The 21,257-nt window shown below is 37.8% G+C and overlaps 1 protein-coding gene across 1 annotated transcript in view; it reads left to right on the top strand.

The window, feature by feature from the left end:
* Positions 1-21,257, top strand: part of RANBP9 (RAN binding protein 9) — an 89,643-nt gene that overhangs the window by 66,397 nt on the left and 1,989 nt on the right. Inside the window, exons 6-13 of the mRNA XM_082847753.1 lie at positions 135-319; positions 2,841-2,953; positions 4,281-4,389; positions 5,886-6,076; positions 7,238-7,382; positions 10,746-10,867; positions 12,539-12,690; positions 18,551-18,662. Coding sequence (XP_082703879.1) covers positions 135-319; positions 2,841-2,953; positions 4,281-4,389; positions 5,886-6,076; positions 7,238-7,382; positions 10,746-10,867; positions 12,539-12,690; positions 18,551-18,662 — 1,129 coding nt within the window. The remainder of the gene's footprint in view (positions 1-134; positions 320-2,840; positions 2,954-4,280; positions 4,390-5,885; positions 6,077-7,237; positions 7,383-10,745; positions 10,868-12,538; positions 12,691-18,550; positions 18,663-21,257) is intronic.

The raw sequence follows: 21,257 nt of genomic DNA on the forward strand, positions 1-21,257 counted from the left end.
TAGTCTTCCTCTACTAGTGTTTGATTGAGATTTTAAAATATTCATGAAGTAAATTTGTAGTTCTGTAGCATTTGAAAGAATATGTTTTTAACATAAAAGGGATAGATGTTTAGTAAAATGTGTTTGTCTTACAGCCCAATTTATATCCTACTGTGGGGCTCCAGACACCAGGAGAAGTCGTCGATGCTAATTTTGGGCAACATCCTTTCGTGTTTGATATAGAAGATTACATGCGAGAGTGGAGAACCAAAATACAGGCACAGATAGACCGGTTTCCTGTTGGAGATCGAGAAGGAGAGTGGCAGACCATGATACAAAAGTAAGTGAAGAAATGTGTATTGACATATTCAGAAGTACATTTTTTATAAAATATCTCATCCTTTTGGTAGGAAAGACTATTTATTGAAGCTTTTTAATCTCTTAATATATATCCTAATGATTTTAATGTATTAATAATGTTTGATTTGGTGACACACATACCATATTTGTATTTTAGTCTGATTTATTAATTTGCTGGAAGAAATAAAGTGACACTAGATCTCTTAGGTTAATTCATTTGCTATCCTTAGTAACAGGATTTAACGGTTTCCATAGGTTACATGATTCAACTATTAATAGTGCCAATGCAAAAGATAAATTCAGAAAGATAATCTAGATTGTATAATTCAGCATTGTGGTATTTGGACATGAACTTGGCTGTGTTGTTCAGCAGTAATGTAAATATTTATGAAGAATAAATTATTGCTCAGTAAGAATAAGCATCAGAATAATGGTGTAATTTACATACTGGAATACAGACTTGATGTGTACATTTCATGTTTCAGGATTTGGCTAAATTTTTCCAGTGAATGGGTTGCTATGTAAGAATAATATCAGCTATTTTTGTTTACTAGGATCCCTTTTTTTTTTTTCCTGACTAAAAGCCTCCAGCTTAAGGAATTTTTAAAACTCCATTTACTTATTGTGTGTTCTGTAATTAGACATTTAAGAGGAGCTAAAGGGAATAAAGACCAAGGAACAGTGAGTATGGAGTTAAGATGCCTCAATGCAGGTTAAATATTTAGGAGTTAGTAGTAACAGTGGTAGAGGATGGGCAGCAGCAGAGCAAACAGTGGGTGTCAATAAAAGTACTGCTTATCTCAACTCATTTTTTACCCAAAATTTTCAACTTGTTTTTTTAGGCAGCGTTTTATAAAAAGGTAGAATTCCAATATGGAAGTCAGCAGGAAAATGTAACTCCTGTGACAGTCAACTTTTTAGACTGTGCCTTTGCTTGAAAGGCTAGCCATGACACATGAATGTCAGTAGTACTGAATAGTAGCTCTTAGAACTTGAAATAGTGTAGACTTTAAAATAAATACCAGTAAGTTTAAATTGTCATTCTCCCTACTGTAATCTAACCTGAGAAAATTAAAGATACCATCAGCTTGACACAGTTCATCTTAAATGTCTCTATAATTGCTTTGAACAGTCTTAAATTTACAAATCTAATAAAACTTTGCATATTTTTTTGAGGAGATAATTTTGGACATGATGATGATTCTGAAAACAAGCTTTTTCCCTAGAGATGTTATCAGAGCCTCAACACTAGTATTTTGTCTTGCACAGTTGAAAGAATAGTGAAACTGACTCAGAATCCCATAGTTGTCATGAGTTAGAGTTGGAGCTAGGATAGACTGCTCTCTGGGGGTCACATCTCTTAATGCTTTGAAAATGGTTACCACTGAGCAACATGGCAGGATAGTTGTAGAGGAAGCATTGTTTATCTTAATCCTATAGCCAGGGTTCAGTGAGGGCACCCTCCCCTACCCCATGCTTCAGAAAATTGATACTCACCATGACCTCCTGGGAAGTCCATTTTAAGAGGTTCTCCCCTACCCTCTTAAATTAATCTGAATAATTAGATGAAATAAAATGAAAAAAATCTGGTTCTTAGAGATCCTCCCCTCTGCCACCTCAGTCCCCTTTTCCTGAACCACTGCTTCGCACCATTTTCTCATGGACCCCTTAGTTGTGCTGGATGGAGGCAGGTTTAAAAGTTGGGTGTTTAGAGAGATATTGGGTATTCGAGTTAATATCGTGTAGTCAACAGTTTTTCTAACGTTTTGTGGTTAGATGTAAATGCCAACACCACTTGGTAGCTTTTTAAAAAAGGAAACTTTCTCTTTGGCAGTGTCACTTACATGTAAATCATATTTGAGGAATTAATGTCCTGTGCACGACCATACTAACTGATTTTGATTAGAAGGCTGACTCCTTATTGATTAATATTATCACCCTCATAGACTTTGTTCTGGAAGATTCTCTCTCTGGGTTCACCTTAGTATTTTTTGTGTTCACACCTTGTGATCCCATCTTATGTAACTGATGGATAAAGAAAATGGTTCAACTACAGAACACAAAGAGTTAATCTGTTGTTTTTAAAATTGTTTTATTTTACAAAATGGCAGCACTTTGCTAGGATAATTCATATGATAAAGGTAAAATAGAAATTATGGTTAGTATGATTGAATAAGGATGGGAAATAATAGGAAAGGACCTGGGGATAATGGAGTACCAAGAGTCAAAGTCATTTAATGTCCTTGATTCTCTGGTAATACTTATTTCTAGGGAGAGTAGTCTCACCTCAGCATTTGCAGTTATCTTTTTGGAAATATTACATGAATAAGACAAAATGATCTTTTTTAACTTATTTTAAAGTTGAGGTACTTAAAGCCTTAATTGTTCCAACGGCATAGGTTGGTCTTGTAATATCAGAGTAGTCCTTGTTTATATAAATTGTAGTATGAAGCATGTATTCTCTTGACTAAAAGATGTGTGTTTCTTCTTTTTATTTTAAGAATGGTTTCATCTTATTTAGTCCACCATGGGTACTGTGCCACAGCAGAGGCCTTTGCCAGATCTACAGACCAGACCGTTCTAGAAGAATTAGCTTCCATTAAGAATAGACAAAGTAAGGACCCTGTGGTGCATGGCTAACACTTGTTTTCAGATTATAGGTTTGGTTACATTGATTTTTAGAAATTTTATTTTTTAAATTAAAATTTTTTCAAATATATTAACTTGAAATTATGCCTCTGAAATTTATTTTTATTGACATTTTTGAAGATTACATTAAAAAATTCATTTATTAGCATTCTAGATGTAGAAAGATACAATTTTGGAGAAATTTTTGTAAAAATATTTGCCATTTTTTCTTAAAATATGTTTTCTTGAGCTTTCAGGAAGTAAACATTTACTAAACAGTGTTTTTTTAAGTTGGTAAAGTAGTCCACGATTAGATGTTAGTGGAGATAACATGTAAAATAAATTTAAGTATCTTTGCATTTAAATTGCTGTCTAAATTTAAGATAGTATTGATCTTAAGTATTTATGGCTTAGGTCCTGGTGCTTGTGGCCAGAGCTGTGGAGTCTGTTCTGACCAGGGCAGGTCAGCATAACAGCTGGTTCACAGTAGCCATCCAAAGATTGGTGCGGTTAGGCCATCAGGGAGGGCATGGCTTGATGAAAGTATAGGGTTAAAAGCAAGACATTACGGGTAAGATCATGATGGATGAAAACAAATTTTTTATAGGTCAGACTGCTGTGATAGCACTGATGACACTGCGTTGTAGCTAATCGTATGCTTGCCTGTCTTTCTCACGGCGTTGTAAGCTCTGGCAAGCAGGAGGTGACCGCTTACTCTTCGTATCCCCATCATCTAACCCACAGGGACTGCTCACTGAGTAGCTATTGGATTCAGGTCTTACTCAAAGGCTAGCATTCGTTTAGTACTGGGTGCAAAAGGTTATAGTATTTGATAAGACACTTGGAATATTATTTCTTTAATGTTTCCTATGGTCTTTTTTTTTAAAAAAAACACTTTTATTGAGGTATGGTTGACATGTTAAAAACTGTACAGACTTAGCATATACAACCTGGCTGAGTTTGGAGATAAGTATATATCCATGAAATCATCACCACAGTGTATGCCATAACGTACCCATCTTTTTCATTTTAGTGTTTAGTACATCAGTATTGCTCAATAGGTATTTTTCCTATGCTACTTGTATGCGAGTTTGTGGGGTTTTTTAGTAGTTTAATAAAGTACTTGTTTTTCTAATTTTTTAATTTGTCTGAAAATTTTCATTGAAGTAGAAACTGAGTTAGAAAAAGAAGTGGAAAGTAATCATGATAATTTATTTAAAGATTTTTTACTAAATTTTTTTTGAGGATCCACTAAGTTTCTGTTTCTATTCTTTTTTAAAAAAAATTATCTTTTGCTTTCTTTTTCTAAATAGGAATTCAGAAATTGGTGTTAGCAGGAAGAATGGGAGAAGCCATTGAAACAACACAACAGTTATACCCAAGTTTACTTGAAAGAAATCCCAATCTCCTTTTCACATTAAAGTGAGTTTAATAAAATGTTATATTAATGATACATGTGTGTATTATATAATCAAAATTATTTTCATACTTTCAGATATTTGGATATAATTTTGTAATGTAGCCCCTTTAAGTGACAGGTTATAGAATGTGCTTCTGTGTTGAGGACTGTGGGCAGAAGGCAGCTGTTGCTTCGTGTTTGCACTCTGTCATTCTGTCCCTGTGTCTAAGAATGTGAAAGTCTGACTTAGAAGATGGATGTCTATTTTTCCTCCTGTAAAGTGCCTTATAGTAAGTTTAGGGCATTTTTAAAAACTGTGGTAAAAATATACATAAAATTTGCAATTTTTGCATGTACAGTTTTCTGGTATTTACATTGTTTCTGGTACATTCACATTGTTTTTCAACCATCCCTTTCTAGAACTTCTTTCATTATCCGAGACTGAAACTTGGTACGCATTAAACACTGCCTCCCCATTCCTCTCTCTCCCCCCAGCTCCTGGCAACCACCGTTCTACTTTCTGTCTCTATAAATTTGAATTTGACTGCTCTAAGTACCTCATATAAATAGAATCATAAAATATTTGTCCTTGGTAACTGCTTTGTCTCACTTAGCATAACGGGTGTACAAATATATGTTAGAGTCCCTGCTTTCAGTTCTTTTGTGTATACACTCAGAAGGGGAATTGTTGACCATATGATAATTTTGTGTTTAATTTTTTGAAAATTAGTCCTCACAGTTCCATAGCCCTGCACTGTTTTACATTCACACCAACAGTGCACAAGAGTTCCAGTTTCTCCACATCCTCACCAACACTTGTTTTCTGTTTCTTTTTTTGTTTTTGTTTTTTTCATAAATAATAGCCACCCTAACTTGGCATTTTTTAATTGGTCGTATGAATCTTCGTTATTTTAAAATTCAGGTGTTATTAGGTTTAAGATTTAAACTCTTGAAGCACCAGAAATTCTAAGCCCAGTGTCAAAATTGTCTTGCTTTAGAATCAAAGTTTAAATGTGGCCTGTTTTGGTTAAGAGGGATGAGGAAACTTGGGGACTTAGGCTCTTATTTTGTATGTAGGTAGGTATGTATATAAAAGTGCATGTTTATAAAGCAATTATACTCCAATAAAGATGTTAAAAAAAAAGGTACATGATGTTCTTATGTACTGTTTGGTTTGCTTCCAAGTGCAAATATTATTTTGATTATTTTAGCTAAAAAAAATGAGGTCCATTTTGGTTTGTTTATTATAGCTACAGATAGATTTTCTTAGTAAATCTTGATTAAAGGCGATAGAATGTCTTTTGCATTATACTCTCATTTTTCTGGAAAATTTTAAATTGATTCTAAGCAGTACAGTATATGGAACCATGTTTAGTGTTTTTAGCATACTATCTAAAGGCCACATTTACTGATAAAAATATAAGTTCTTAAAATATTTCCTTTCAGAAATCTGTTGCTATTAAATAAACAAACAGTAATTTGAAGATCATGTAAGTAAATTTTTCTTTTCTCTTTTTAGAGTGCGTCAGTTTATAGAAATGGTGAATGGTACAGATAGTGAAGTACGATGTTTGGGAGGCCGAAGTCCAAAATCTCAAGACAGTTACCCTGTGAGTCCTCGACCTTTTAGTAGTCCAAGTATGAGCCCCAGCCACGGAATGAGTGTCCACAGTTTAGCATCAGGCAAAGGAAGTGCTGCACATTTTTCTGGTGAGGTTCAGTCTTACGACGTTATCTTAAAATTTTTACCCTTCTTCGTGGTTTTGAACCAAAATAAAATTTTTTCAAAAATCTAGACATTTCTGCTAGGCGTTTGGTACATTTGTATACTTGATCTCAAGATGTTCTGGAGGAAAAATTGTGGGTGGGTCAGATTCACGTGTTTTTAGTACCAGGAAGTGACTTAAAGATGAGCTGTTTCTAAAAACAGTTTATTAACAGATCTCCATAAATGAAGGGCAACATTCAAGTTGTCTCTAGAAATTAAATCGGAGATATTTGGTCATGAGAAGGTACTTGTGTGTTTTAGGAAAGGATAACTGTAAAGGCAGTGACGTGGCTGTGGTGTCTGGAGCCACCGATCACCGTACCCAGCCACCTGGCCCGGCTGCCTCTTGCTCACTCTTTCCCAGCCAAGCTGCCAGCAAGAGTCAGCTCTGCCTGTTCATTTCCTCCTGTCCTTTTCTGGACTCACCAAGGCCTTTGGTGTTCTCTTAATTAAAATTCTCTCCTTTCTTGGCTTTTATGACATCACTTCTGCAGGTTTATTTCTGATCCTTCTCAGTCTTTTTTCTTTGCTTGTCTCTTTAATTCTGTTTTTCCCAAGGTATTATGTTTCCTCTGTACATTTAACGTTCTAAAGCAGAAATCAAATACTGTTTCCTGTCCTTTCAAAGAGTAGAGCAACACCTTTGCTTTTTCTCACTCAGCATATACCTTTCTACGTTGCTGCCTCTCAGCCTGTTTACATCACCATCCTGCACAGTGTGCGTGATTCTCATGTTTGTGTCCTTAGTCACCACCCCTCTGACACCATGTGTCACGTCAGGCTTGGACAGATTCTTAGCCTCGGTGTATTCATATGTAAAATGGGGTTATGATAACTGGGCTTCATGGGCAGGGGCTGGCGGGTTGTGAGGATTAAATGAGACCTGTAATTAAGCCTTCAATAAATACAGGAGGAGATGACAGCTCACAATTAAGTAACCTTATGTTCTTTCAAAGAAGTTATCCATTTGTTTTCTATTTAAGTAGTCCATTGACTTTCCTGCATTATAAAAGTCTTAAATACATCATCAGAATATGGTACATCTGTTACAACCTTATGTGTTTGTTTCTATTTTTATAAAGTTTCTCTTTCTTTTTTCCCAGGTTTTGAAAGTTGTAGTAATGGTGTAATATCAAATAAAGCACATCAGTCATACTGCCATAGTAAACACCAGTCATCCAGTTTGAATGTACCAGAACTGAACAGTATAAACATGTCAAGGTCACAGCAAGTTAACAACTTCACCAGGTAACGATATCCCTAGCTTTTGCGTTACTATAAGCAACCTTAATTATAGATGTCATCATTTTTAATAATTTGGAGAAATTGAGTTAGATGGTCCATAGTGGGGCTCTGAGAGTTCCCAAGCCCCCAGAGGTTAAAGGGGTGGGGAGTAAGTTCTCCAAAGCTTTCTGTTCTCCTAGAGTTCATGGAGGCTCACCCTTCTGTTCCTTCCCCTTCCTCTACGTCACTCTTCCCTCTAGTGGGGTGATAGGGACACATCCTGGGTTCTGCATTTCATCTTCCTGCCACCGCAGACCCGTACAGGTGGTTACGTACATGCCACTTGTTATGGTTCTGCATTTCATCTTCCTGCCACCGCAGACCCATACAGGTGGTTACGTACATGCCACTTGTTATGGTTCTGCATTTCATCTTCCTGCCACCGCAGACCCGTACAGGTGGTTACGTACATGCCACTTGTTATGTTTCCATTAGTATATTTAACCTCTGCAGTTAACATTTGATACAGTTACAACTATTTTTTTTCTTTGTGGGTTTTTTGGTGTAAGTGTGTGACGTGTTTCCTGAGTTCCAAGTAACTAACTTTACAAAAAATATTTGTTGATGAGAACCTATCTTTAAGTCGCTTGCGTATCACAGACGGTTAAGTCATTTAGTAAAAATATACAGTGCGAGGAGAGTATTGAGAACCTGTTGGGTGTCAGACACTACTAGGCATGGTCTCCACTCGAAGAGCTTTGAGAGAAGAGATGTCTCTCTCAGCATACTATGACATACTCAGGTTTACTATTCATGAAACCTGAAGGTTTCATTTGAATTGAATGCTAGTGTGTGACAGCAAGTTCTTATGGATTTTATCAATTTGATGTTGGTTTGGTCTTAGAACGTGAATTGATTGGTCACACTGCGTTTTGGGGGAATGTTTATCAGTGCAAAATTCTCCCATTGAAGGAGAGAGAACCTAATGTTTACCATGACTCTTAATGGAAATATGACTCTGGAGAAAGAAGTATGTGTAAAAATCTGTTTTCACAAATTTGGAGATTAATCAGAATTTCCAGGTTATCTGTCACAAATGACAAAAATGTACTGAAGTAATGGTATTGTGTGGTACAGGTGATAATGAAGTCCACAAAAATGGTATGAGAAGAACAGTAGGAAAACAGACTCTCTTCCTGAGGAGGTCAGGGTAGTCAGTAGAGATGACATAACTAGAAAATATAAGATTAGAATATTGTGAAAATTTTGTATGGAAATTTAAAAGACTAAGCCTTTAGTACATCATTGTACTTTATAGTATATTAGTACTTTATCATTGTTAGAGGCTTCTACCATAGTTTGAGGGTAGGATTGCAGTTTCTTCATGAGTTTTTCTCTTAAATACTATCCTCATGGCAGGAAGTTGCTAAAGAGACCTATTATTACCTGAGTTGAGGGAAGCAAGCTTAACGGAAGGGGTTGATGACACAGCATCCTCTTTTGTGTGCAGTATAGAAGAAAGTAAGCTTTTAAACTGTCTTAAACTGTTAAGCAGTAACAGTTACTTTCTAGTTGGTAATGGCTTTCCTTACCAACGGTATTGTGAAGTAGGCAAAGATGGTATTAACTGTGAAAACCATTTTACAGATGTAGAGCTGAGTACCAGAGAAGTAAATGACTTTTTTTTTAAGGTCAATAACTAGTAACTAGTAAGTTGCAGAGCTGTGACTGTTTCCTGGGATGTCTGACTTCTAGACTTGTGCCTTCTCCGTTACCCCCCATCAGAAATGCTCTTCTCCCCGCCCTCCTTCTTCTCCCCCATCCTAACTTCTGTTCAAGCTGTAAAACTCAACTTCAGATGTTACCTCTTCCAGGAGGTTGTCCTTGATTTATCTCCCCGCCAAATGTTGTGTCACTCCTTGTGGCGCTTTCATCACAGAACTGAGTCTCTGTACTATAATAACTTTATTAGCTTTTTCTAGGCTGTTCACTCCTGGAGGGCAGGGGCTGTTTCATTATATCCTTAGCACCTAACACAGAGCATGGCCCAGAGGCTCTTAAATGTGTGTTGAATGAAAGTATCCCTCTCAAATATTATACTGGATTATGAAAACTGCACTTCAGTATATTAATAAGATCCCTAAAAGCTACGATCTTAAGGATTTCCCTTACATTAAACGTCATTTTCAAAGTTTGATTTTTCTTATCAATTCTCGAATTTCATCAAGATACTAAACAAGCTTTTCTGACTGACAGGAATGTCCTGGGGCCATTGCCCTCTTCTTCCTAGATCTCTGTGGGCCTTTTTACCCTGATAGGTCTTACGGATAGAAGTATGTATGCACCCACGCGCGCCCACGCACCCAAGCTGTTAACCATTGGTTACCTTTGCTGGCATTATTATGCATAAGGTGCTTTTTGCTTATCTGCATTCAATGTTTTTTTTTCCTACAAACATTGCCTTTTTAATGAGAAAAGATCATTTTTATTTAAATATTCTCTAAATTTTCATCAAGCGTTTCCTTCTGAGCTGTATAATCATAACCTAGATCTTCATAGGAGAAATTTGGATGGTTAGATATTGTTGCTTGGGGTGTGGAAGGATCTGAAGGGCAAATATTGACGAGCTCAGCATGGAACTGTCGGCACATGCTATTCGTTCAGGCAGCGTGACGTAGGTGAGAATTGGCAATGCCCTAAGTATCTCCAGAGCAGCATTTTAAAAATTAAGATGCAGCAAAAATACTTGAGAATCTTCACCAATAAGAAAGCCTGTGAGAGAAAAATAGTGTTGGGCGCTGGGAAGGTATGAAGGGATGAGACTGAGTAGTTTTGCAGGTTATTACTTGCCATTGAGAAAGAGTATATTTTTGAGTAGTGAGGACAAATGCCAAAACATCAAGGCTGTTAGTGAAAAAAAATAGTCTAGAAGCGAGTCGAGTATGAGGGTGGGGAAAGAGGTGAAGAGAGGTGGGTTCCAGGAGTAGTTTGAGAGGGAGGGTTTCCCTTACATGCCGCAAGTGCATGCTGGGGTGAGGCCCAGGGATTCTGGGGCAGGAGTTGATTAACAAAGAATGGAGAGCAGATCTGAGTTTGCAAAATAGTGGGAAATACGTGCTGAAAAATGATTTCTCCATATTGATTGGAAGTCATCAAACCACTACATTTTAGTCCACGTACTTTATCTCCAGGAGTACAGAGTTGTTAAAGGTCAGCTACAGATTGGGCTTTGAATACATTCAGGATGTAACTAAACACCTTTATTCCAGATTGCTGTTGCCTTGTGAAGTCAGTTTATACGTAGGCTCTGTAGTTGAGTAGTAATTTATTTTAAACTAAGCTGCAAGTATGCTATTTCTAAAATTAGGTTTGTTTTTTCATTTTCAGTAATGATGTAGACATGGAAACAGATCACTACTCCAATGGAGTTGGAGAAACTTCATCCAATGGTTTCCTAAATGGTAGCTCTAAACATGACCACGAAATGGAAGATTGTGACACCGAAATGGGTCTGCAGTGATATTTCTTACATTTTTAATAAAAAATGATGACTACGAGGTTATGTTTTACTTGTACTGATTCACAGCTGATGAGCACAAGTCAAATTTAAGATGTGCGCCATTGGATTTTACAGTGATGTGCATTACTTCTCGCAGAATTTCTTGTGAGGGTGGGTTGCCAGAGAGAGTAGAGTTTAACTTTTCAGCATCTTCTTTGCTGAACTGTTTCTGCGCAACTGTAGTGCTTTCATTAATGTAGGAGTACGAACTTATTAGTGTTAAATATCCTTTAGGACAGCTAAGGTTGGAGATATGAAAAGTTTTTATACCTATTTCAGTATAGCCAATAAAGGCCAAATGGGTAGAGATGATTTTATAAGTTCTAATCAAACTTTCTTAAATTCATTCAATGTGAATATATGTGACTCTGCACAGCCCAGCGCCTGGCAGATAGTAGGCGCCTGCATTTGACACCCCCTGGCTCCTGCCCCCTCAGAACATGTGGCTGATAGATACGTTCGCACACATAAGTTTACTTTGTTGACAGCTTGTGTAGTAAATTGTACCGAAAAGTTAAACCATCAGCAAACTTTCCCATCAATTGGAGAGTGAAAATTATTGAAGCTTATACATTCTTATTTGTCAGAACATTAGATTTCTTAGTATTTTGAGATTAAAAGGTATTTATTCAGATTGTTAGAAACTACTTTATAAATGCAAACTTATATTACACAACCACCTTGTTGTTGAGGATTGTGTGTTCCAATGCATAATTCACTCTTTCAAGCAAGGAGTATGATTGAAAAGGCATCCTAGCTTCACTCTATCAGATATCAGCAAGCAACCTCAACATTCCAGGAGTAATTTGAGCATAGTGATTAAGAGCAGGAGCTCTAGAGCCGGATCACCTGGATTTGAATTCTGCAACTGCCACTTACTAGCTGTGTAACCTTGGACAAATTACTTAGGAGCTCTTTGCCTCAGTTTCTTCATCTGTAAAATGGGTATAATAATAACTGCCTCATAGCTGATCTGTAAAAAGCTAATAGCACAAAGTAAGTGCTTCGTAAACAGTAACTATTATTATTATCATTAGTGATTTATGATGTTGTTGTTATTAGTGACTTATACTGTTTGTTATAGATCAGTGATTATTGTCAGTCAAGATATACACTGTAAAATTTTTTCCTAAAAGTAGTATTTTTCTAAAAGTAGTATAATTAACCCTTTTGATTAGTATGTGGTGTCTTCTGTGTTTTTATTGGAGTCATTTAGTCTTTCTTACCTTCTATCTCTGTTCTTTGTCAGTTAAAGTAGCCTGAGAAGCACTACTTTTTTCTTTCTTTCTTTTTTTCATGTTGCTGTAGTTTTAGAAAATCGTGCTTATTATTAACCTTTCATAAAATTTTCCCTGCGACATATGTACATGCTAACACTGAAAGGTTTGTCACCTGACTTTCAACTGAAAGCTGGGTATTGGATCCTAGACTCTTGAGGCCTAGATAAAGTATAACTTTTAGCTACAAAGTTCCACATTAAATTAAAAATCTGCATATTTAGGTAAAATATTAGGAAGTAATTACTAAATGAAACGTCCAAAATGTTGTAAGCAGTTTATGTTCATTTCTCCATTGTACTCTAGATGTAAGGTAGTAAAATACCTGTTTGTTTTGCTTACAGAAGTTGATTCAAGCCAGTTAAGACGCCAGCTGTGTGGAGGAAGTCAAGCCGCCATAGAAAGAATGATTCACTTCGGAAGAGAGCTACAAGCGATGAGTGAGCAGCTGAGGAGAGAGTGTGGCAAGAACACAGCAAATAAAAAAATGTTGAAGGTAAGTTTGTTTTTCCTTGAAAACTTATAAATGTGTCAAAGGAACTAAAATGTAGTTTTGTAACACATTGAGCAACACTGGAATTCCTGTTGGGAACTTGGACGCGCGCCCCTCCCTGGCTTCCAGCCCGGCTGAGGGTGCGGACATGCGGCAGGGTTCGGCAGCCCGGCTCTACTGGACAGGCGCTGGACTTCTGTACAACATACAGATTAAATCTCAGTTCTGCCACTTACCAGTGTTGTGTGCCCCTTGTCAACTTGCTTTCTTAGTTTTCTCGGCTATAAAATTGGCAGAGTTATTAGGAGAAATGTGGGTGTGCTGATAAAACTATAAATTTGAGATATTTTTACTTTAGTAGAGATTGTTCAGGGTTGCAGCAAATTGAATGTATAACGTGTGGCTTTTCTTTTGAGATTGGTGAAGGGTTGGGTCATCTTTCACAGAGAAGAGATAAAACACGTCTTCAAGTCTCTTCTGGATTGATGCCTGCGCTGGATATAGTGAGATGGAGAAAATGGAAACAGTTCATTAAGTTAGCCACAGTTCTGTGTAGCAGTTAAAGATGGAGTTTTGCCTACCTTAAGTCAGCATCGCAGTTAGTGGTAGAGATGAGGTTTTTTTCATGTTCATAGAAGTCCCACCAGCCCTGTACACCTGTGAAACATGAACCTAGCCATTGTAGTTTTTGTTTGTCCTGCACGAGGTTGGGCTCAAAGTTGGTTTGTTACAAATATCTTCTCCTGAATGTTTTGAAATAAGTCCAAAAAACGAAGGGGAGATGCACGTAGTGGCCTTGACACTGATGCTTGGGTATAGGAGAGGGCGAGACTCAAGACTCCTGCCATCCCTTCCTGACCTAAACTGGGAGAGGGCCAGCGAGCAACACGTAGTAGTGCTAAATATGGCATAAAATCAGTCCCCCCCAAAAAATCCCATCCCAGCTACATGCACTGTAGCCTCAGTAGAGCACCTGTCTAGTCTAGGATGCGTTAAGAAGCCACGTATATACACCTCCAGATAAAAAGGCATGCATAACTTGATTTTTCCAGACTGGGAATTTTCATCATTATACAACTTTGAGAATCTTTTCTGATATCAACAGTGCTAAGAAACTTCTCAGGCTTTATTATTATTTCACATATCCAAAGCTATCCATTTGGGAAACTTCTTTGCTAGGTACTGGGGTTGTTTTAGGGCAGTGGTTCTCAACCTTTTTGGTATCTAAACACTTTAAAAAATATTAAAGATTCCCAAAGGGCTCTTGTTTGTATATTTATTGATTTTACTCTACTAGAAATTAATACTAAAATTATTAATTCATTTTAAAATAATAAGTCATTGTTATTTTTCATAAGTGTTATTTTATCTTCCTAAAATAAACAAAAATAGAAGAGTGGCCCTGCTTTACATTTTTGTAAATCTCTTTAATGCTAGGTTTAGTAAATGATAAGCTGGATTCTCATACCTGCTTCTGTATTCAGTCTGTTGTGATATAACACACATGTAGCCTCTGGAAAACCCCACTGTATAGTTTTGAAAGAATGAGAGTGAGAAAAGAGCAAGTAATATCTTAGTATTACTATGAAAATAGTTTTGCCCTCACAAGAGACCCTGAAAGGGTCTTCAACCCAGTTGTTCCTGGATCGTGCTTTGAGAACTGATGTTTTAGGAGATACTTGGGGATGTGAAATGTTTTTAAAAAAGAAATCATAGGCTTTTTTACACTGGGTCATCTGACTCTGTTTTCTTGTTAATACTTTATGCTGATGGAGTATGATTTTATGTAGTCCCTTTGAAAATTTCACTCCATTGCTTATTCTTCGATTCTAATTTGCATGAAGCACAGGAAGTGGCATTACATGGCCTGTCCTCAAAGATACTCCTTGATTATATATTGAATTAAGTGAAGATGTGATTCATCATCTAAAGAATGTGGATGGCTTTGATTTTGTACCTATGACTTCTAAGCAAATGCCACCTACTTCAAGAGATTGTCTTAACATTCTGAGCTGCTTCTCTCCCATTCCCCAAACTTATCTCGATCCAGGTAAGAGATAAGATGGGTGGCTGATCCAGCTTCTAAGTACCTAAAGAACAATGCTGGAGGATTTGAGGGTAACACAAAGAGAACTTTTTTTTTTTGCCCTGCTTGAGGAGGTTTAGAAATTACTGTTTTCTTTTATTCTTCACTTCAGGTCATGGGTGGTTGAAATGGGTGTTTTTATCTTTAGTTTTGTTTGCATTTGCACAGACTTCTGAAGCATGCATACATGTGTAGAGAGACAGGATTTGGTTAAGGCCGGCTTGAGGCTTACCGAAGTTGCCGTAAGGTACAGGCGTGTTGTGCTTCCCCTCAGTCGCGGAGTAGCAGGCGCACCGTGGACCTTGGGGTAGCCCACCTGTGCTAAACACGGGCTGGGCGGCCTGCTGCAGCCGTGGTTCTCTTGCCCTTTTTCTGACTTTCTCTGTCTCCCTTTCCTGTTTCCCTGTCGTCTTGTGTTTTTGTTGCTTACCTGCCTGAATCGTTCGGCAGCTGTTTACTGCGCTTGCGCAGAGCAGCAGGGCACCTGCTGGAGGGCCGGAGAGTCAGGGTAGAGCGAGCAGCCCCAGCTGCAGGTAGCTCTCAATCTAGTAACTTTAGATGCACCCTGTTTAGAAACTGCTACAGAGTCTAAGCCAAGTGTAAGTACAGTTTGAGAATCCTACCTAAATGTCACACTTTGTCAGAAATTTTCCCACTGAGGTAATGTTTTTTCTAAAATAAAAAGTAACCCATAATACCATGATATTTAACAGGTATTTTCAGTTTTGTGCCTTAAATCGCATGGGCATATATTTTATCTGGTTGGTAATTGTAGTTATCCTATTTGTATTGTTCTTATCATAAAAATGTATTTCCAATTTCTATGCGTTATTGACAATTATTTTTAAATGGCTACATGATATTCTAGTGTGTTGCTATATCAGTTTATTTAAGCATTGCTCTATTTTTAGATTTTCTATTTGCCTTTTAAAAAATGCTTTGAACACCTTTTTACATGTATCTTTGTTTCTTCCTTAAAATTATTCCACTGGAATAAAGTCCCAGAAATAGAATTATTGAGTCAAAGGATACAATTATTGTGGCTCTTGCTACGTGTTGCTGCATTGCTTTCCAGAAACGTCTACCAACTTATTAGCAGTAATAAAGCGATGTGCCGGTGGCACTAATACCTTAATTCTACTTTAGTGGGTTTAACATGTATCTCAAAATTGCTTATTTGCATTTCTTTGGTTACTCTCACCAGTTAGTCTTACAGCAGAATTTAAAACATTAAGGTTGCTTTGCTGATTTCATTCCCCTTGTAAAGAAAGATAAAGTTCTAGATATTTACTCCTGGGAACTTGATGGCATAAACCGGTTGTTTTTTTTTTAAGGGTTTTTTCAGTTTTCTCGCTTAAAGCTTCACTCTGCTTGCAAGCTGTGCTTCATAGTGTTGTGTAGTCCATCTAAAATCAAGTCTAATCCATATCACTCCGTTATGTAAAACTCTGTTGCCTTATTGGAAAAAATGGAAGCTTTTTAGTGTGATTTTTAGGGTGTTTTAGGATCTAAGCCCTTACCCATGGTTCCAGCCATGCCTTTTCTCCTTTCCGGCCTCAGTTTCTATGTAGCTTGAGCCTATATCTGTGATTGCTGCTTGTGACACAATACACTCTGTTAATAAGCAATACACGGTACATCATTTACATGTCTGCCTCCCCCATAGGACCGTGTGAGTCCTCGAAACAGTGATGAGGTCCTGGTGGTCCCCATCTGTGTCCAATAAATATTTGTTCAGCTATACTGAAAATATGGGGGCAAAATTTTAGACTTTTTTCCTCTTAATATTTAGATTGGTAATTAAAAGAAAGAAACTGTATCCTACTAAAAGAAGTACAGTACCGTGTGGTGGTAATCTCTCACTGCCTCAGTTCGCGTCTAAGATGGTCATAGTAGTAACCACCTCCTAAGGTTATTGTGAGGATTAAATGAGATGATACACATTAGCGCTTGAAACATTGCCTCACACAACATTAGTGCACAGTAAATTACTACCATCATTATCTTTTTCTGTGAATTTTGTTTTAAATGCTAGAAGGTGTATTTGACAGAATGGTCTTGATTTGACTTTTGGGACTACAGCATTTCACCTTTTTGGTAGCATGTCAGGATGTAGACGCAAGAGGATAGTTCTGTGCTTAAAATAATGATGTAGCGGTTATTCCTTGGACAGATTCTTTAGTCTGTCTTTTAAAATTTATGTGCGCTATAGGGATGGTACCTCATTAGATGGTTGTGGGGTGAATTAAGTCTTGAGCAAAGCTCAGTCTTTAGAAATAGCGTGATTAGAGTTAGCTTCACAGAATATCAGATATTAATCTTTCTCCATCAATAAATTTGGATTGGGGGGAACCAGAAGTAGAATCTAGTAGCTTTGTGAGATGCGTAAAATATCTTAAATACTGTTAAGAAGCAGATCTTGCAATCAGCAGGTATATGAAGCTTTTTTTTTTTCTCCTTGTATCTACTAGCACCTGTGAGTAGCTGCAGGGGATTCAAACTTGCATAAGTTCTTCAAAGAACTTTCATTAATAACTGTGGCCAGAAGTCTCATGTGAATGAGATACTCAGCAGTGTAGGACAGTGGAGGTGCCCCGTGTATCCCTGTCTGTAGCCTCAGGCCGCACAGCTCTGCTTTACAGGCAGTTCTTCTCCAGTCGTCACAACGTAGAGGCCAATTCAGATAAGAAAGGGCAAGAGCAGGCTTGACCAGGAAGCCTCACCCCCACTAATAAGATGGCTAGAGGGGTGCCGGAGCAGCTTCACGTGGGAGGTGCTATTCTTTAGGAATTTGTCTTCCACGTTCGAACGAGCAGCAGTTTGAGTGTCGCGCTACTGAATTCACTGGTTTGGTTTCCCCAGCGCCTTTCCACGTGCCGTCTGAACTGGGAAGGTGTGCTGTGTCTACCTGTATCTGTATCTGTATCTGTATCATAATGTTACTCTGGATTAGGGCATTGGCTTCTGGCAAAACGATAATTTATCTTTTACTGAAAGATTAGAGTGAGCTGACATTACTAATTTTGTTTAGCTCAGTTAGTCCTCATAAACTCTGTGAAATAGGACCTCTTATAATCCCCATTATACAAATGATGATACTGATACGTAGGAAGGTTGTTCTTGCCAAAGGCTACTCTGGTGATGCAGCTTAACTTGAAGCCAATGTCTGAAACCACTGTAGTTATGTGCTTCCCACAGAAAGATGACAGGAAGACAGAGCCGTCGTCTGAAAAGAAGACTGTGTGTCAGTTACTTCAGGAGGGGCGGCTTGAGGATGGCTGGAACTACTGAATGTTCCTGAAGCGGAGCCAGTTTAATTTTGTTGATTACTGAGTTTGAGAAGATGACGTCCAGTGAGATACGCCCAGTTCCCACATGTGTTTAAAAAAATACATGGGCTGGTCCTAACCTTTTAATGTCAAATTCATATTAGTGGTCATAAATGTTTTCTCTTTCTCTTTACTTTAACCAGTAATATAGCCCATTCCACAGGAATTAAGTTTTTTCCATTTTTATTCTATTCTGTTCTGCATGTGTTGTAGGGATAAGGGGTAGATGATGAAAATGGCTGTTTACAAGAAAAATGAAAACAAATTAGGCTTTGCTGCATAATCTAATTGTTAAAAAATATATAGCCTCCTAGTCATAGGGGTAAATGGGCTTGTGTTAGTTTAGTGCCTTAAAGCCATATTTTTACTTTTCTCTCAACGTGTAATCATGGTGAGCACAGTCGCTGAACTGTTTGAATTAAAAACCAAATTGCTATGTTTTCAACAGGATGCATTCAGTTTACTAGCCTATTCAGATCCTTGGAACAGCCCAGTTGGAAATCAACTTGACCCAATTCAGAGAGAACCTGTGTGCTCAGCTCTTAACAGTGCAATATTAGGTAAGTGAAGCCAGAAAGCACTTCAGCTAGTCTCTGGGGTATTTGAGATGGTATTTGTGCTGGCATTTGTATTTTGGTAAAATCATAAGGGAAATGTTTTCTACATTTAAAAAATTAAAATTACCTTAAAGTATAGAAAACTTCCTCTGGTATCTCAATCCCAGATTAAATAGATTCAAATGGAGTAAAAACAGGTATATTGGGGTGCATCTTGTGATTCTGGAAGACAGAAGTTTTTGTGTGAACGTGTACATAAGCATATCTGGCCCGAGCCACCTGTGTCGCAGCTCCCACGGGGCTCGAGTGAGTGCTGTCAGCATCAACCCTTGGAGACACGTGACATTCTCATTGAAGTTCAGCATATTTAACTACATGTCCTTACCAAGTGAAAAAGGGAGGGAAGGGGAGAACAGCAGGCTTAGGCAGGGGGAGCACGAAGTGAGAAACTGGGATTTGCTGTCCCCTGGTTGGTTGCCATTCCTGTGAGCAACTCACTGCAAAGTAGGAGTGTGGTATTTATGTACTGAACAAATACTTTTTTTTTTTTAAACAGAGGACAATTTTTTTTTTTAATCTTTATTTATCCTTGGCCGCGTTGGGTCTTCGTTGCTGCATGCGGGCTTTCTCTAGTTGCGGCGAGCAGGGGCTACTCTTCGTTGCGGTGCGCGGGCTTCTCATTGCAGTGGCTTCTCTTGTTGCAGAGCATGGGCTCTAGGCGCGCAGGCTTCAGTAGTTGTGGCTTGCGGGCTCTACAGCACAGGCTCAGTAGTTGTGGCGCACGGGCTTAGTTGCTCTGCGGCATGTGGGATCTTCCCGGACCAGGGATCGAACCCGTGTCCCCTGCATTGGCAGGTGGATTCTTAACCACTGAGCCACCAGGGAGTCCCCTGAACAAATACTTTTTATGTGAATTCAGTAACTGCACATTTTGTGCGTTTATATATCTATAGGGTTGATTGTTTACATAAAACTTTTCATATCTGGGCAGTTTTTCTCAGAGGTAGTTCAGATGAGAGCGATTTTTCACCTTTTTAGAATGTAATTCCTCAAGAAAAATGGGGACTACCAGTTTAGAATTCTGTTCTGTGCTGTTTGGCCCTGTTAGGTTTATGTCTGAAACTATCTTAGTAGGATCAGTGTCACACAGAGAGACTTGGAGTGAAGGCCAGGGCTCATGTGGCTGGAATGTAAAGGAAGCAGTTTAAAAGTATGCACGTTTGGGCCTTAATCTGCTTCTTTGTCCTTCTGAAATTCATTATTAATTCATGGTGTTATGGTCTAACACTGAAGTTCTGGAATAGTAGTAGTGTTTTTTGTGTTATACTTTTCTTATACAAATTCAATGTGAATTTTCTTTGGGTAATGTGTATTTTCTTTGGTTATACGAAATTCATTTAGCTTTATTGGTAAAAATAAGTGTACTTAGTAGCAGTGCTGGGATCGTAGGGCAAATAATGGTTTACTATAATTGTCTTTTTGAAATGACTACATTATAGGTAATCATGAAGCCCTAAACTGCTTTGTATCTAGGTAAACACTCAGACTTCGAAAGAATTTTTGAAAAGTGAACAGTTTTCTTATGACAGTTAAAAATCTTGGGTTCTCCAGGGGAAAAGCTTAGGACCATTATCCAGGACATGTGTATTCTTACATATTGTGCCATGTATTGTGTAGTTCAGCTGTAAATAGTGCTTAAACTTATATTAAATGTATATAATTCTTGCAAAAGTAATGAGACCTAAATTGCTGTGGATGTGTGTGCATATTTATAAACACTGTGCTATATTATATAGCTTCATCTCTAATAGTGCTTAAAGTTATATGATCTGTAATTCCTGTGAGTTTCATATGCTAAAAAAATTTAAAGATGCTTACAGATGTGCCTCCCTTGGCCAAAATAAAACTGTAATGTGCTTACCTCTGAGCAAGGTTACTTCCCTGTGAACCTTCAGGAGATATTTTTGAAAGGATGGTTTCCTTTTCATTGTTTATTGTTATGTTGATTTTGTGTAAAAATTAAATTGTTCCTGATTCTAGCTGAGGCAGAGTTAGTTTATAAAGTCATTCCTGCTTAGAGTTGACCAAAAAATGTATCACCATCAGAATTTAGCTGAAGAGCATCTTGCCAGAGAAGAGCTAGTACGTGAATAATCTTAACCCACAGACCACTTTTCACCAGCGTATGCATCTTTTCTTGCGTTATCTGTATTCTAATATTCTTCATCCTGTGTTACTTCCCCTTACACCTTAAGTCCGGAACCTGCTCCCTTTATTTCTGCCTCATCCCTTCCGGAACTTCTCTTTCTCCCACCGCTATGTGCAGCCTCAGAACCAACCACATGGAGCCTTAACCAGCCCTGGATCACTGTTCTTGCCCTGCTGTCAGCTGTGCCTACAAGGACTGATTAGTAATTTTACTAACTGGGAATCTGCCTAAAATTAAAATTTGGACACCTGCACACAAGGAAAAGTTATCAGCTTCTATGGGTTTGGTCACTTTTATCATTAGTCCAGTTTTTCATTTCTGGCAAAGAATGAATTTTGCTGATGGTTACATTTGTACTACAGCTGTCTGACAAATGTCTGGTAGGTAGG

Source organism: Leucopleurus acutus, assembly GCF_964270905.1.
Source record: "Leucopleurus acutus genome assembly, chromosome: 10".
NCBI classification, from domain to species: Eukaryota; Metazoa; Chordata; class Mammalia; order Artiodactyla; family Delphinidae; genus Leucopleurus; species Leucopleurus acutus.